Raw genomic sequence first — 16,604 nt, forward strand, 5'->3', positions numbered from 1 at the left:
ATACTTGGTATGTTGAATTTCTTATGTAGCAATATATTGCAACTAATAACTAGCTGGCTGATTTTAATACATGAGTAGTTCACTTCCGAACTAGCAACCAGCCCACTCTTTATAAGCACACGAAGAAGTGCGAAACGAAGTTACTAATCCATACTCAAGATATATACTGCAAGTTACCAAGTATAAAGTTGAGAATTTCTTTTACCCAGTTCTTAATAAGTTATTTATACATGTCCAGTGAATTTTTAAATTATACTAAATATTAAGAAACATGAAGACAGAAGTTACTGAAATTTGCTGAAAGTGAAGCTGGATTATGGCTGCTCCACCGCTACATATCACCAGTTGTATCTGTCTCCTACAATATTGGACTATCCTCATCGATAAATGATTGAAATGACACCCATAATTTTCTGGTGAAGCTATGTCAATTGACATTCCTTGTTTTAAAGGTAACTCCACCATTACATATCATCAGTAGTATTTGCCTGCCCCACACATTAAGAGATCGTGGTGCCCTGACCTTCGAACACATATATTAACGGCCAAAGCCTTTTAAAGTTCCGCCTAGAAATTAAAGCACTGAGCTATCCTGAGTGCTTTTATAAATCAACCAAGACGTTCGAACATATATATTAACGGCCAAAGCCTTTTAAGGTTCTGCCTAGAAATTAAAGCACTCAGCTATCCTGAGTGCTTTTATAAATCTACCAATTTAATCTACGCCGGATTAAATTGGTGCCGGAGCACCACAAAGTAGGTCATCGGTCCGCCCCTGCTCTAAAGGAGTTCCATATACAATAGTGAGATGATTTTGTTCAGGTCTACATGTAATATATTAGAGCCGTCAATATGGGCCAATTGGGTCGGCCCGATCCGACTTGTAATTTGATGGAATTGAGCTTCAGTTTTTACGGTCCATTTAAAAACACGACTTTTTAGCCCAGCCTGAATAAACCCGTGACTCGTGGAGCTTCAGCAATATGAGTTGGGCTAGTTGATGGGATAGACCATAAATCAAATACATGCAACTATTTAGATTGTTTATTAGTATTTTTATTTGGTTCGAAGAATATCATGTCAGAAGTTATTTAATTTCGCTATTAGGAGTATTTTTTGAGGTGTTGGAGACTTGATTAACAAGTATTAACACTATGTAATATTGTCCGATAATATTTATATTTATTAACATTCTAAAATTAAACTATAAAATGTAATTTTTAAAAAGTGAGCTGGTGATACAAGTCAAACGGTCGCCTTAACTTTTGATGACATTATTCAAATTCACTAGGTGAAGAATCAAGCTTTGATTGCATGGAAGGCACAAAATCATACTTGGAGGGATCGTTTTTAGCATGCCAACAAACAAATCCGTGTGTGGAAGATTGTTTGGATCCTTGAAGACTTGAGGACTCACGGGTTTGGACCATATTTGATGGTTCACGGTTTTGGTTCCCTTTATTAAGGACATTTTTTTATCACTTAGCCTTAATGGCATTTTGGTAACTTAGCCTTGTTTATTTGACACTTCATGGTCGCCCCTCCTTCATTAAAGGCATTGGAGCCATTTTGACGCTCATCTATATATATTATAAAGCAAAGAAGTTAGCTTAAAATTAAAAAAAGTGGCATATTGAGAACTAGTCATTTGTATTTTGGCAACAAGAACCTATTTTCTTGGCAACAAAATTTATTTTCGTGATTATTTTGGTGAATAACCAATTAGTAATTAAGCAACTTATATGGAAAAAAATTACTATGACCAAAAAATTATTCCAAAATAAAAAATATCTCAATAGAGATGTCATTCCTTAAAATAAGTGAACAATTAATTTCAACAACATAAATAATAATATTATAAAAAGTAAATATTTATGATTTTACTACAATTGAGTAAGTCAAGAAAATATTACAAAAAATCAATTAGTAAATAGTAATCATGTAACATATATGAATAAGATTATAATAATTAAAAAGTCATTTCAAAATAAAAAAAATATTATGAAAAAGATGTTATCCCTCAAAAAATATACACAATTAATTTAAATAATATTATTTAAAAACATTTACGAGTTCACTACAATTTAGTAAATCAAGAAAGTATTACAAAAAAATCAATTAGAGAATAACTAATTAATAATAAAGTAACTTTTATGAAAAAGATTATTATGACAAATGAGTCCTTCCAAAATTAAAAATATTATGAAAAAGATGTCATCATTCAAAATATATATAATTAATTTAAATAACAATATTATATATAAAAGAACATTTATGATTTGATTACAATTTACTAAATCAAGAAATATCAATTAAGAGAATAACCAATTAGTAATCAAACAACTTATATGAAACAAAAATATAATAATCAAAGAATTATTCCAAAATTAAAAATATTATGAAAAAAGATGTGATCACTCAAATGGTAACTTTAGACTACAAAATGAAAGAAATTCAAGTAATTTTATTTAAAAAATATGCATTCATATTTATTGGATGAATTTTCATTCAATATATTTTAAATAATCTATATTTAAAATAATATGCATTCATATTTAATGAAAGAATTTTCATAATTAAGAATAACTATCAGTGAGTATTACACTATTATTCTATATTAGAAAATGAATAAATGATAGTCTTAAATTTAAAAGGAGAGTAGATTGAAAATAAATAAATATTTAAAAAAAACATATTACTACACAAAAAAAATTGCATAATGTTTATCCAAAATAACTACTAAAATTACATAGTCCTAATTAATATTCGAAGTCAAATAAAATTTTACCTTACAAAGTTATTCATTAATTGACCAATTATATAACCTTATATATGTCTGTAAGAATAATTTCGAATTTTAAAATAATCAAATTTGAAAAGGATACTTCATTTTGATGAACAAAAAATAATTAAAAAATATTAAATTATCTTATATAAAACTTTAAACGTGCATATCAATAAAATAAACTAGAAATAAATATTTCATAATAATAAAAATATCAATACAAATTTATAATAATTTTTATATGATAAAATGTAGGTGTGAGTTACTAATTAATTAAAATGTATGCAACTGAAGTATTACCATAAAATGAATATTTATATGACAAAAAGTATTTATGATTTCATTCAATGTAAGCCAATTAAGGAAGCATGACAAAATTGATTGAGAAATATAAATAGAAAATTAATAACCAATTAACAATTATATACATATATATGGAAAAGAATATTGTACCAAAGGCAATTAATCTAGAAGTTCTAATGCCATAACAATAAAATCAATTAGTAAATAGTAATCATGTATCTTATACGAATAAAATTATAATAATCAAAAAGTCATTTTAAAATAAAAAAAATTATGAAAAAGATGTCATCCCTCAAAAAATATACAAAACTAATTTAAATAATAATATTATTTTAAAAACATTTATGATTTCACTATAATTTAATAAATCAATAAAATATTACAAAAAAAATTAATTAGAGAATAACTAATTAATAATCAAGTAGCTTATATGAAAAAGATTATTATCGCAAATAAGTCCTTTCAAAATTAAAAATATTATGAAAAAGATGTCACTCAAAATGTGTATATAATTAATTTAAGTAGCAATCCTATATAAAAAAGAACATGTATGATTTGATTACACTTGACTAAATCATGAAAGTACCAAGAAATATCAATTAAGAGAATAATCAATTAGGAATCAAACAACTTATATGGAAAAAAATATAATAATCAAAGAGTTATTCCAAAATTAAAAATATTATGAAACAAATGTGATCACTCAAATGGTAACTTTGGACTGCAAAATGGAAGAAATTTATTTCAAAAAATTTTATTTAAAAAATCTGTATTCATATTTATTAGAAGAATTTTCATTCGATATATTTTAAGTAATCTATATTTAAAATAATATGCATTCATATTTAATGAAGGGATATTCATAATTAAGAATAACTATCAATGAGTAATTACACTATAATTCTGTATTAGGAAATGAATTGATAGTCTTGAATTTAAAAGGAGGGTAGATTGAAAATAAATAAATATTAAATAAAAATGAATATAACTATACAGAAAAGATTGCATAATATTTATCGAAAATAACTACTAAAATAACATAGTCCTAATTAATATTCAAAGTCCAATAAATTTTTTCTTTACAAAGTTATTTTTTAATTGACCAATTATATAATCTTATATATGTCTGTAAGAATAATTTTGGATTGTAAAATAATCAAATTTGAAAAAGCTACTTCATTTTAATGAACAAAAATTAATTAAAAAATTAAATTATCTTATATAAAAATTTAAACGTGCAGATCAATAAAATTAATTAGGAATAAATTTTTCTTAATAATAAAAATATCAATATAAATTTATAATAATTTCTATATGATGAAATGTAGGTGTGAGTTACTAATAAATTAGAATATATGCAATTAAAGTATTACCATAAAATGAATATTTATATGACAAAAAGTATTTATGATTTCATTCGATGTAAGTCAATTAAGGAAGCATGACAAAATTGATTAAGAAATATAAATAGAAAATAAATAATCAATTAACAATTATATCTATATATATGGAAAAGAATATTATACCAACTGAAATTAATCTAGAAGTTCTAATGTCATAACAATTTACCAATATATCAAAAGGCTATACTTAGTAAAAGCTACTTAATTTCTGTCATAACATGTTGGAGAAGATGAATTTTACAAGTGATTTTTGCCACAACTTATCTTGTCGTGATAATTGCTAGAATCTCAATTTACTGTGAGTATTATTTTAGAATAGATTTTTCTTGATTTATCAAATCAACTAAATATACAAGTTATGTTGCATATTCATTTTATTTTCTACATGTTTGGTGAAAATTTTATGAGCCAGTATTCATGTACTTTATATTTTATAAAAAAATATAATTTATACTCTTTGAAAATTTAAGTTAGTGATATTTAAATATGTCATACATTTTTAAAGACTTATAAAAATTTATTTTAATCAAAATGTGCAATGAGAATTTTAGCAATAACATTAAAATTTATAAGTTATACATTAAATATGAAGAAACTAATATTGATATTAGATAGTTGATTTTCTTGCATTGCAAATATTGTTGCTTTATATTTTAGTGAGATAATAATATGATTTCAAAAATTAATAAACTATGATACTAAATTACTAACCCATTATATTTCTATATATTAGGATTAACACTTGATTTGTCTATACTATATTTCTATATGTTATGATTAACAATTAATTTATAAATTAAATTGTGTGATGTTAATAGTATATTAAAAGTATTTTAATATTTTATTAGGAGTTAAGTTACCTTAGTAAAAAAATGATAGTTGTATAACTATCTATGAAATTTATCCGACACTAGGATTACTATCTCAAAAGTTATGTATCAAAAATCAAAATTTGGGTGAGCATCTCACGGTTGATGCTCAATGGACAATGCTCAAATTCAATAAATCAAATACTTAGGAAAATTGATTTTTTTCAAATTCATTATATTTAAATTCTTACTGTAAATGTTATTGTACTTTTACGTAGCATATTGCAATAATGTGAAAGTAAAGGTCTTTTATCATTTGTTATTTATAAATAATATTCTACAACCTTTCTTATTTTTTTGTTTTAGTTGATATAAACGGGCAATGAGTTCAATCATGTTTATATTTATATTGTAACTCCAATTTAAAATATTATAGATCTTTTGGTGCAATAATTAGTTTAATCTACTTTGTATAATATAAAGGATAAAGATGAATAAGATTAATATCTTATTGTACTGATGAACATGAGGAGTTAAGTATTAGTTGAACGTTCTAAGATGGGAGGAAATTCAATTTCGACAGTGATTAATATTTACAATTTTATTCAAATTGAGTAAATTGAGAAAGAATGATAGGATTGATCGAAAATAGAGTTGAAGAGTGAATATTCAAACCTATGCTAAACCATTTATTCGAAAAAATAATATACAATAAGATTCATTAATATTTATTGGTCCATTATCATAAGAGAACAAGTGAACATTGTGAAATCGTGCAAACAAGTTAGGAGAGGGAAAAATGACTATTATTGAGACTTTGCTCAAGATCGCACAAAAGAATACAAAATTTATTTTGAAAGAAAAAAATCTATTAAGAATGAAAAGAGAAGGGGAGACTCTTTTCTTCCTTTTGATAGATGGTGCAAACTAAAATATTTAATATAAAAAAATTTAAATTTCAAGATAAAATTTTACAGAGAAGCCTCATGTGCATAACTCTAAAACATATCTTTCATTAGTTCTTTATTTTTCTAACCAAATTTAGAACTAAGTCACTTAACTAATACTAATAATTATGTTATATATGCATTTTCTTTTGTAATTATATATATATTTTGTTACAAAATAAATCAATATAAATCACAATATGATCTATTATTCTCAAATAATTATATTACAATATAATATAATTTACACGCGGATACTAACTTTCGAAAAGGAATGTTTAAGTTTTGTGTAATTAATAATATTAAGTTTAATATTTTAATAGTTATTTTTCGTATTGCATAAATTTATTAATTTCAAATATGTGAACGATTTTGAATAAATTTTTTATTATATAAAATCAATAACATAATAATTTCTATAATTAATTTCATTTAATATCAACCGCGCATCACGCTAGTACTAATACTAGTAATATAATAAGGCTATATATAATCTCTTTTAGGTCTTCTCTCTTTAGTTTATGAATGATAAATCTATGAAACATTGCAAATCCTCTCTCTTGAGAGTAGAACACCTTAGTGTAGTTCTTAGACAGGGTTTGAAAAAGTCATCTTAGTAATACGACTTGAAAACGCTAATATCGACCTTTGCTTGAAAACGGTGGATCTTGAGGTGAGTTGATTCCCTTGACGGTCACCATAAAAGTGTGGTTTTGATTATTACATTCATTAGGGGTTAGTGTTGAAATACACTTTCTTCTTAATCTTGTAATAATCTTGGTCTCACTATCTATCCTTTATTTTCTTGTAATCTTGTTATGTTGTTCTTGTTGCCTACTCTCGGCCTTGTGGTGTTCTTGTAGCCGAAGTTGTTGTTCTTCTTGTTCTTCATTTTATGTGTTGTTAATCTAGTTTGGTTGCTTGGAAAATAGGTGTTAAACACCTTGTTATCATCTCTTTCTTGTTCTTATTGTGAATCCGAGAGTTGGTCACCAAAGAAGTCCTCGAATTCTTGAGCTTGTGGAGTGATTTTGGTGTGTGTTTTGTGCCTCCCTTGTCTTTTATCATTTGGTATCAGAGTATAGCTTGATCTTGTTCCCACAAGATCAATCTTGAGCTCGTAAACTTGAAAATAAAAAAAGGTGTTAGAAAATTGAAAAATCAAAAAGAAGCATATCTGTCCATTTTTGTGTCTTGGCTGAAATTGTGGTGTTGTTGTTTTGGCTGAGATTTGTGCCTAGATCTAGCTGTGTTTTGCTTGTATTATTTGTTTCTTGTGTTGGTTTTCTTTCTCTCTAACACTTCTTGAGTCTTAATCCAAGTTCTTGAGCTAAATTTCAAGTTGTGTGGTGGTAATTGTTGGACGGCTTGTTGTTGTTCTTGGAGTTCATCTTGTTGTGTTGAAGAAGTAGTTTCAAAGGGTTGTTTGATCTTGAAACAAGAAAAAAAAAGAGGCTTTTGTTTGTCTTGAAAATATCCTCAAGATATCACCAAAGTGGTAAAAGAACAAAAGACATCCCAAAAGTCTAGTTACTACAAAAGAGTAAGACCATTTTTCTAGGTTGTCCAAAAGGGAAAAAGGGGATAAGACATCCAAAAAGGTTGTCTTGCCAAATTAGTGCAAGTAGGTAAAAGACTTTTTGAATCTTGAAAAGGGAGTCCAAGACCTTGTTTGCCTATACCTTACCTGAAACTTCTTATTCCAAATATGGAAGCAAACAACTAAATTCTTGAAACAAAAATTTTTCAACTTCAACAACATTCCAACGACCAATAATCGAGTGCCACATCATCATAAGCTCAAGAATTGAAATTCCTAGTTTCTTTTCTCTGTTCCGTTGGTTTCAACATTGTTCTCTTATACTAATTGGCAACTAGTAAATACCTCCTAAATTGTAAATTAGTTTTTGAGTAAGTTCATCGTGTTAGCATTATTTTTGTGCCTTTTCTAATTTTTAACTCGTAGTAACTTCTTTGTTTCAAGTTCGTAAGTAATTTTTTTTTTGTCCTGAGTCGATCAAACAAGAATCCATTTTGACCGCCAAGTAGAATTGACATCCTATTGACTACTGGAGTATAAGAAACTTTCAATATTCGTCGCTCCAATTGTGAGAATCACAAAGGTGAGTGTATAAGAGTGTTGGTGAGGAGCTTTTACTACTAATCTTGTTTGTTCATTGTGTAGGTACAAAGGTGATTTAAGGGGAACATGTCTTCGATAGTCGGGGATTATTGTGACTACAACATGGGAGACTATGATTGTAGTGAGGGGTTTTGTGGCTACGAAGTTGAGGGATATTGCGGAGGCTATGAAAATAGCCATGATCAAAACTTGAGTAGATTTGAGGGATACGATTTTAGGGGAAAAAATGGGGGGAATAAAGTACCTAGTGCTTATGGTGAATTTGGAGATGATGTAGGACCTCGTGATGGTTCTTATGATGACATTGGGGCATGTAAGGAGCCTTACACTTCCCACTATGAACCTAGATTTGGTGTTAGGTATAACTCTTTCATTCGCAAAGCTTATGAGAGCTATGATGAGAGTACACGTAAGGAGTGTGAAAATTCATTTTCTTCACCTTGTAGTACTTCTTATCAAGATCAACATGGTGTGAATGGTTATCCTAACTATAGTAGAGGTTGTCCCACGAGAAGAAGAGGATATGCATCTCCAAAACTGGCAGGTAATCATGTGTCTTACAATGTTGATCTGGGAAGGAGTATACACTCCGAAAATGTGGCCATTTGTAGGATAATGGGTTGCCTCGTTGTGTTAAATGATAGGTACTATAGAAACTACATTCTTCCATCCATGGTTGACTACTTGGGGTTGTTTCGAGAGCCTTTACTTGTTCCATACTTCTTGAACGGGTTTAAGGTTACTGAGAGGGTCAAAGTTGTCTTCTTCCAATTTGAATACCATGAGGAGGTGTGGTGCAATATTCTTTCCTTGACATACGGTCATGTATGCTTAGGTGCCAATTAATTTGCACAATATAAGGTTTCAAATATGCAAAATTGACCTAATATTGTAAGAGATCGATGGGGAAATCACCTCGTGACGTACATTCTGCCCGAGCCTAAAAAAGAAGTGTTTACCTACTCCAATCTGAATGATGATGAGAGACAAAATATTGAGAGGAGTAAGGGTGTGCAAGGTGGTAATCGAGAATGGAAAAAGGAGAGGTTATGTGAAGCGAAGTGAGGGTATAGCTTACCTTGGAGGGTATAGCCTATATGCTAACCCACTATGGTGTGACAACATTCCTCCTAAAGATGAAAATCTCTTCTTGGAAGATGAGAGTACTCTTAAGGGTAAGGAATGTATAGTCTTGGAAGCTACTCCTTCTTCTACTTTATGTGACTTTATTGTTGAGAGTACTCATTGTGATGCGTGGGAAACTAATAGTGAGTACACACATGAGGTCACCTTAGTAGAAGTCGACTTGAGTGATACCTTTCTCTACTTTCTATTTACTTTGGATGATGTGTATGCTATTGTAGAGAGTATACCGTTTAGCTTGGGTGGAAACCACGGGAAAGGGGAGTGTTGTCTAGACCCGTGTCTATGACCACTTTTCCCATTTTGACCCCGGTGCCAAATATAGAAATGGTGATGTTGGTGCACCCAATTTGTTGCTTGATCTACATGACAAGCAAAGTATCACTCTTGATGAATCCCATAACCAAATCATTTGTACATCTTTCCATGCGTTTTTAATATTCTCTTCAAAGGATCCTTGATTATACTTCAAGTATGTACCACCTTGTTGTGATGATGTTTATTATTGTGCTAACCCTAACCCTCATGCCATGAGGATGTTGTGCTTGTTTGTCCTTTCTCTAGTTTTTCAAGGTACAAATTCGAGGTCGAATCCTTTTCAAGAAGGAGAGGATGATACAAGTCAAATGGCCGCCTTAGCTTTTGATGACATCATTCAAAGTCACTGTGTGAAAAATCAAGCTTTGATCGCATAGAGGGCACGGGATCATACTTGGAGGGGTCGTTTTGAGAATGCCAACAAACAAACTCGTGCATAGAAGATTGCTTGGAGCCTTGAAGACTTGAGGACTTGGTTCACGATTTTGATTTCCTTTATTAAGGGCATTTTTGGTCACTTAGCCCTATGGGCATTTTGGTAACTTAGTCTTGTCCATTTGACACTCCATGACCGCCCCTTCTTCATTAAGGACATTGGAGTCATTTTGTCACTCATTATGTAATAAGGCTATTTATAGTCTCTTTTAGATCTTCTTTCTTTAGTTTATGAATGATAAATGTATGAAACATTGCAAATCCTCTCTCTTGAGAGTAGAACACCTTAGTGTAGTTCTTAGATAGGACTTGAAAAAGTCATCTTAGTATAGGAATTGAAAAAGCTAATATCGACCTTTGCTTGAAAATGGTGGATTTTAAGGTGAGTTGATTTCCTTGGCGATCACCGTAAGTGTGTTATTTTGATTATTACATTCATTAGGAGTTAGTGTTGAAATACACTTGTAATAATCTTGATCTCACTATCTATCCTTTACTTTCTTGTAATCTTGTTGTGTTGTTCTTGTTGCCTACTCTCGGCCTTGCAGTGTTCTTATCGACGAAGTTGTTGTTCTTCTTATTCTTCATTTTATGTGCTGTTAATCTAGTTTAGTTGGCTGAAAAATAGGTGTTAAACACCTCATTATCATCTCTTTCTTGTTCTTATTGTGAATCCGAGAGTTGGTCACCAAAAAAGTCCTCGGATTCTTGAGCTTGTGAACTGATTTTGGTGTGTTTTGTGCCTCCCTTGTCTTGTCTTTTATCAGCTGGCCTGTGAAACCCGTAGCCCACAGAGTAATGATGTGAGTTTGATGTTTTTTAGCCCATCATTTGATGGGCCATGCATCAAACTCAAAGCCCTGATGGGCTGGACCCACCTCTATTCACAACTCTATAACATATGCATTTGTAATATGATACCAGCTAGTCATGTCATTTGTAATGCGATAACTAGTCATAGGATAACTTCCGCAAGGTTTCGAAAATGTTGTTTCAACTGAAGCACATACATTCATGTCATTATTAACATTCTGAAGATGCTGTACTGAGCATCCTCCTTCCTCTTACTTCGGATTATATGTAATATAATAACATAATACTTGTTTTACAGAAGTATTGCCTCGAAAGATCTTCATTGGTATGTAAATAACATGTCGGGAAAAATGATAAATTAACACAACATCGAAACCATGGGAAACTAATAAGTGATGAAGAATTCAAAAAAGAGTTGCTGTTTTTTGTGCTAACTCAGCAGTTTAATGAAAACTGACAAGTGATAACAACATCAGGTTTTCACTTCGTTAGCATATTCCTCTTCCTACAAGCCTCTATAGTAGCATCTGTAGACGCGTTGTTATAACATGTAATACGTTCTCGAGTGCTCTCATTTTGTCTAGCAAGTACTGGTAGTACGAAAGGATTTGAAGTAGAAGCCACCTTGACCAGCCCTTTAGAGCGAAACCCTGATAGAAAATCCCTTTCAGCTTCATGAAGGAAGTTTCTAGGCATAGCATCTGTTGAATCAAGAGTTTCGGTTTCAACTTTCAGAGAAGTTGCTTTTCCGTGATTTTCCATTTTTACCGTGGTTTTTGAAGTTGAAGAACTACATTCATGAGCTAAAGAACTCGTATGCTCGTCATTAGGATATGATGAGGGCCAGGTATGAAATGGATTACTTTGGGCATGGAATTGCATCTGGCAAGGGAAGGAGACTATATATAGAGGATTCCCTGTGTTGTTGTTCATCATCACCGAACTTTCTAGTTCGTCAGATGTTTTAAATCCTCCAAGAGAGGTAGGCATCTGCGGTGTAATGTCAGAAATACTTCGCCAACCACCTTGTAATACAACACCATCAAAAGGTGGAAAGACGGTAGACAGAACGAGAGGCACTTTTGGTGAATGGTTATGGAGGAAAGTTGGGGATGTAGTTGAAGTAGGAGTAGACTTGGAATCATCATTTGTTTCCTCTACTTCAGCCTTTACTACTTTAGCTATCTGCAATTAATCAATCATTTTCACATATATACTTTTGTCCATGTAAACATGTAACCCAAAGTCAATAATCTCCTGTTAAAGTAAGTTACCTGCATTCTCAAGTTGTTATTTTTGTTCATCAAATAATTGTATTCCGCAGAAGCAAGCTCTTTTTTCTATTTATCAAAAATGACATTCAGCAGAAAATAAAGAGCACGGCAGAGATTGCACAAATCTCTTTATTTGAATGGATGAGGTAAACATTATTCCGAATGGAAGAAATATATGACCAAGGATATTGCGCGTACCTTCTTCAAATTTTCATTCTCCAGTGCAAGATCAGCTGCATTTCTTTTCAATTCCGCTAGCATTGCCTAGGAAAAACTATTAGACTTTGACATGCTACAGTCCGTTGGCGTTAATATATGATTTAGTTGTCCAAGAAACAGAAAAAATGTAGAACCAAGACTGTGGATGTTAGCAACAACAAGAGGAACATGATGAGAATTATACGCAAAACCTATTGGTGACATCAAGAAAAGAAAAGAGAGATTTCGTAGCTACTAAAAGTTGTGATTTTAATGAAGATCAGATGCTTCAGCCTTAGAAAAGAAGAGGCATCCTGAGAAAAGGAGAAATTGGCCATTCCTACACAGCTAGTAATGGAATGTGATAAGCCTAAACCAGCAAAATGGCCTTAATTACAGAGAGTACACCTCGGACAACAAGGTTCTACACCTTATGAGAACGAACTCCTTTCAATGATATCAAGAAAAGGTTACTAGCTTTGAGAGCAACATTCTCGAGGTAACTTCATAAAGCAGCGCAGGCGACAGATATGGAAACAAAGTACTCATGCAAACAAGGAGGACAGGTAGAAATAGGTCAATACTCAAAATCATCAAACTTAAGGGGAAAAAAAACATCATTAATTAGCATTCAGCCACACAGGTTATCCTAGAAGCAGACATACGAGGAAAAAGATGATGAAATGTAACTAATCAAGAACAGGTGTTAATTAAACTGGCGTTCTGGAAGACAATAGCTCGGATGAGTGTACCAGCATACCTGTCTACGGCGAACTGTCCGCCTGGCAGATTCTCTATTAGCTAATACACGGCGCAGCCTTCGTTCTTCCTTCTCTTCCTGAGCAAACATGCTTGCAGTAAGAAAATTGGAATACCTAAGGAATAAGTATAAGAAACTGTAAATTTTCGGCACCTCAGTCAATTCCTGGATTGATTTTCTGCTGGTAACTGGTGTATAGTTTAAATCCAATACAAGACGTGTTTTGAGTTCAGATTCATATTCAGACTGAACGGCTATTTCTTGCTCATCTTCAGATTTTCTGGCTTTTCGTCGCTCCTGTTATAATCGTTGAAGTCTGTTAAAAGACCGGGCAACAGAATTACGAAAGAAATCATATGTGCTTACACAGAAATGGCTTCAGGGGCACCTGTTACTATTTGCAGTACTGCCCAATAACCAATTTGGTCTCGAGGTAAGGAATAACTAGTTACGCCAAAAGATGCACACACAAAGATATGCAAATGAAAGTTAAAACCTCCATTAATAGATTGTGTTATTTGATAAAAGAACTCAATTTTATCTCTTCAAGAGTGCTACGAAAAGTAAAATCCCTTCAACAGCTAAATTAAGCCCATATAGAAAAGGAAAAAAGAAAACTAACCTTTGCCTCCTAGACAACTGAGAAACCCCGCAATAGAGTAATTCAGCTTGGACTGTCATATATCTTAAAACTAACATGGGAAACAATTTACAGTGTATGCTCCTAAAAAGCTAAAATGCCAAAGAAACTAATCATTTATAGATGTTGCATCCAAATCAGACACTATAATCTATGTTGCTTGGACTCTCCAAAAAGAATGTCGGATCCGTGTCGGATCTTTCAGAAATGAACAACTTTTGAAGGATCCGACATGCCTCCGCCGACATACTCGAAGAGTCCGAGCAACATAGATCATCATGAGTCCATTTCCATACAGAAATAAAGAGACAATACCCCTGAGAGTAGTTCCCTGTTCCTTTTTCCCCCTCTCGATAATCCTCAACTCATCCATAAGGGCATCACACTGAAGGTGTGTTCGCTGCAGAGGAAAATACTTTCCGAAAAATATTTTCAATCTTTCCCATGTTTAATTAGGTCAAAACTTTTTTACTAGAAAAACAAGTTCCTTTGAAATGAGAAAAATGACTTATTACGTCTCATCTCCATCCTGAACCCTATCCCACCTCCCGCTCCCACCTCTATGGAAGGGCTAGAAATTTAACCTTATGTCAAGACCTAGGAGCCAAGGGCAAGTCTTAGCGACACCAGATTTGAACTTGAAAAAAAAGGAACCCCCACATTCCACACTCCTCAGTACTCATCCCCGGAGCCGGATTTAGAGGCGTCGGAGGTATTCACTCGAACTCCCTTGACAAAAAATTGCATTGTATATATAGGGTAAATTTTCTGTGCTCAGGTACGTATATAAATTTTGAATCCTTTGAACAACATGCAAAAGGTTAGCTCAGCGGTCAAGGCATTCAAAATGCACCCCAACGTCGAAGGTTTGAGATTATATAAAATGCTTTTGAGACAAGACTATTTTCTGTTTACCTGCCAAACACCAACAAATAAGTAAGAAACTCATTTGTTTTCAGTGAAAAATATTTTGCTTCATAGAGAACACACTCTCAAAAGATGTATAACAGGCATAATTACAGGTGTCCAAAGCTCGTACCTGAAACTGCTGAGCATGGTAGTTGAAGCAAAACTAATTGGCAATGCTTTTAATTAAAAAATTGGTACATTTTCAATTTATACACTAACATTATATCAATAAAATCATTTGGCAGATAGTCAGTCATACTCTCTATGTCCATTTTTACTTCTCGAGTATTGACTTAGCACATCACAAGCAATAAATATAATACTCCCTCTGTTCTAAAATAATTAAATTGTTTGAGTATTTTTTAGTGTTCAAAATAATTGAATTTTACTGAGCAGTAGGGAACTGGCAGTGTTCAAAATAATTGAATTTTACGACTACAAAGTTTTTAACCAAACCACCAACCTCTTGCTTAAGGGATGAGGTGCTAAACCACCACACCAACTCTTGTTGTTCAAAATAATTGAATTGTTCATTGTTCAAGATAGATGTTGAAAAAAAAATTAAATTTTATCCTTCATTAATTAAATTTTCAAGGATTATTCCAATGATCATTACTAATGCTTTAGAGTTTGAAAAGGGCAAAAATGTAAAAACACGATAAATTTATGTTTTTCTTTATTTTTTCTTTTTTTTTTTAAAGATGTGTGTAATATAACAATTTAATTATTTTGAAACAGGAGGGAGTAACAATTTTACTGGAGTATATCACCTTTTAAATATACTTGCTCTGTCTTCGTCTGAATTATTTATGTGACACCTTTTCAAATTTTGAGATTCAAACATATCTTTCTTTGACAGTAATTTGTTCATATATTTTTCAAATATTTTGAATTGACACCTTTTTACACAATTTTTAAATATGTAAATTATATTTCAACAAATTTAAAATTTATGGACCGAATGCACCGTCAAAACGAAACTTAAATTCCAACTTGCTGCAAAATTTAAGACAAAGTGAGTTACATATTCAATATTCTGAAAATGCATAAATTAACTACTCCATCCATTTCATTTTACTTGGCACTGCTCTTTGAGAAAATATTTATTCGAAATTTATTTTACTAAAGTTACCCTTATTAACTAGTATGATTTAAAAATCTAAATTTAATTAGTAAGAATAATATTGGAAAAAAATGATAAACTTCTAATGATTTCATAAATTGAACCAAGTGAATTGAAACAAATTTCTAGTAAAAGGATTAAGTAGGTGTTTGGCCATGAAAACTAAATTTTGTGAGAGTTGAAATTAGAGTTGGATTTTAAGAATTAGAGTTGGATTTTAAGTTGAAATTGTGTTCGATCATAAAAGAAATTAGAGTTATTTTTCACTTCTTCTGAGAAGAGCGAAAGCGAAAAAGTGAATTTAATTTAATTTTTATGGTCAAACACGATAATTTACAATTTTTACTATAATGAAATAATTTTTCAAAAAAAAAAAAAATTCTCGTGGCCAAACAACTATGAGTTTTTCAATGAACAAGTAAAAATGAATATTCATTTTAAATAATATAGTGAACAAGTGAAAACAGTTGAAGAAAGAAAACAATCGATAGATGAACACATACCCGAATATGAGCATCGGCGTCGGCGTCGGCGCCGGCACATATTTCAATTTCACCGGCGGACAAACAAGCTAACGCCTCCGCCGCTTGACGCTCACATT

General features: G+C 31.3%; 1 protein-coding gene across 1 annotated transcript; it reads right to left on the reverse strand.

Annotated features, from left to right (window-relative positions):
* Window positions 1-11,402: 11,402 nt before the first annotated feature.
* Window positions 11,403-16,604, reverse strand: LOC107843662 (the record flags this gene model as incomplete). The annotated part of the gene is given in 6 exon segments (XM_047397288.1): window positions 11,403-12,284; window positions 12,374-12,439; window positions 12,572-12,637; window positions 13,332-13,409; window positions 13,485-13,628; window positions 16,507-16,604. Coding segments are annotated over 6 exon segments (1,157 nt in total), but the record flags the coding sequence as incomplete, so codon positions are not given.

Source organism: Capsicum annuum, chromosome 10 (assembly GCF_002878395.1).
Source record: "Capsicum annuum cultivar UCD-10X-F1 chromosome 10, UCD10Xv1.1, whole genome shotgun sequence".
Lineage (NCBI taxonomy): Eukaryota > Viridiplantae > Streptophyta > Magnoliopsida > Solanales > Solanaceae > Capsicum > Capsicum annuum.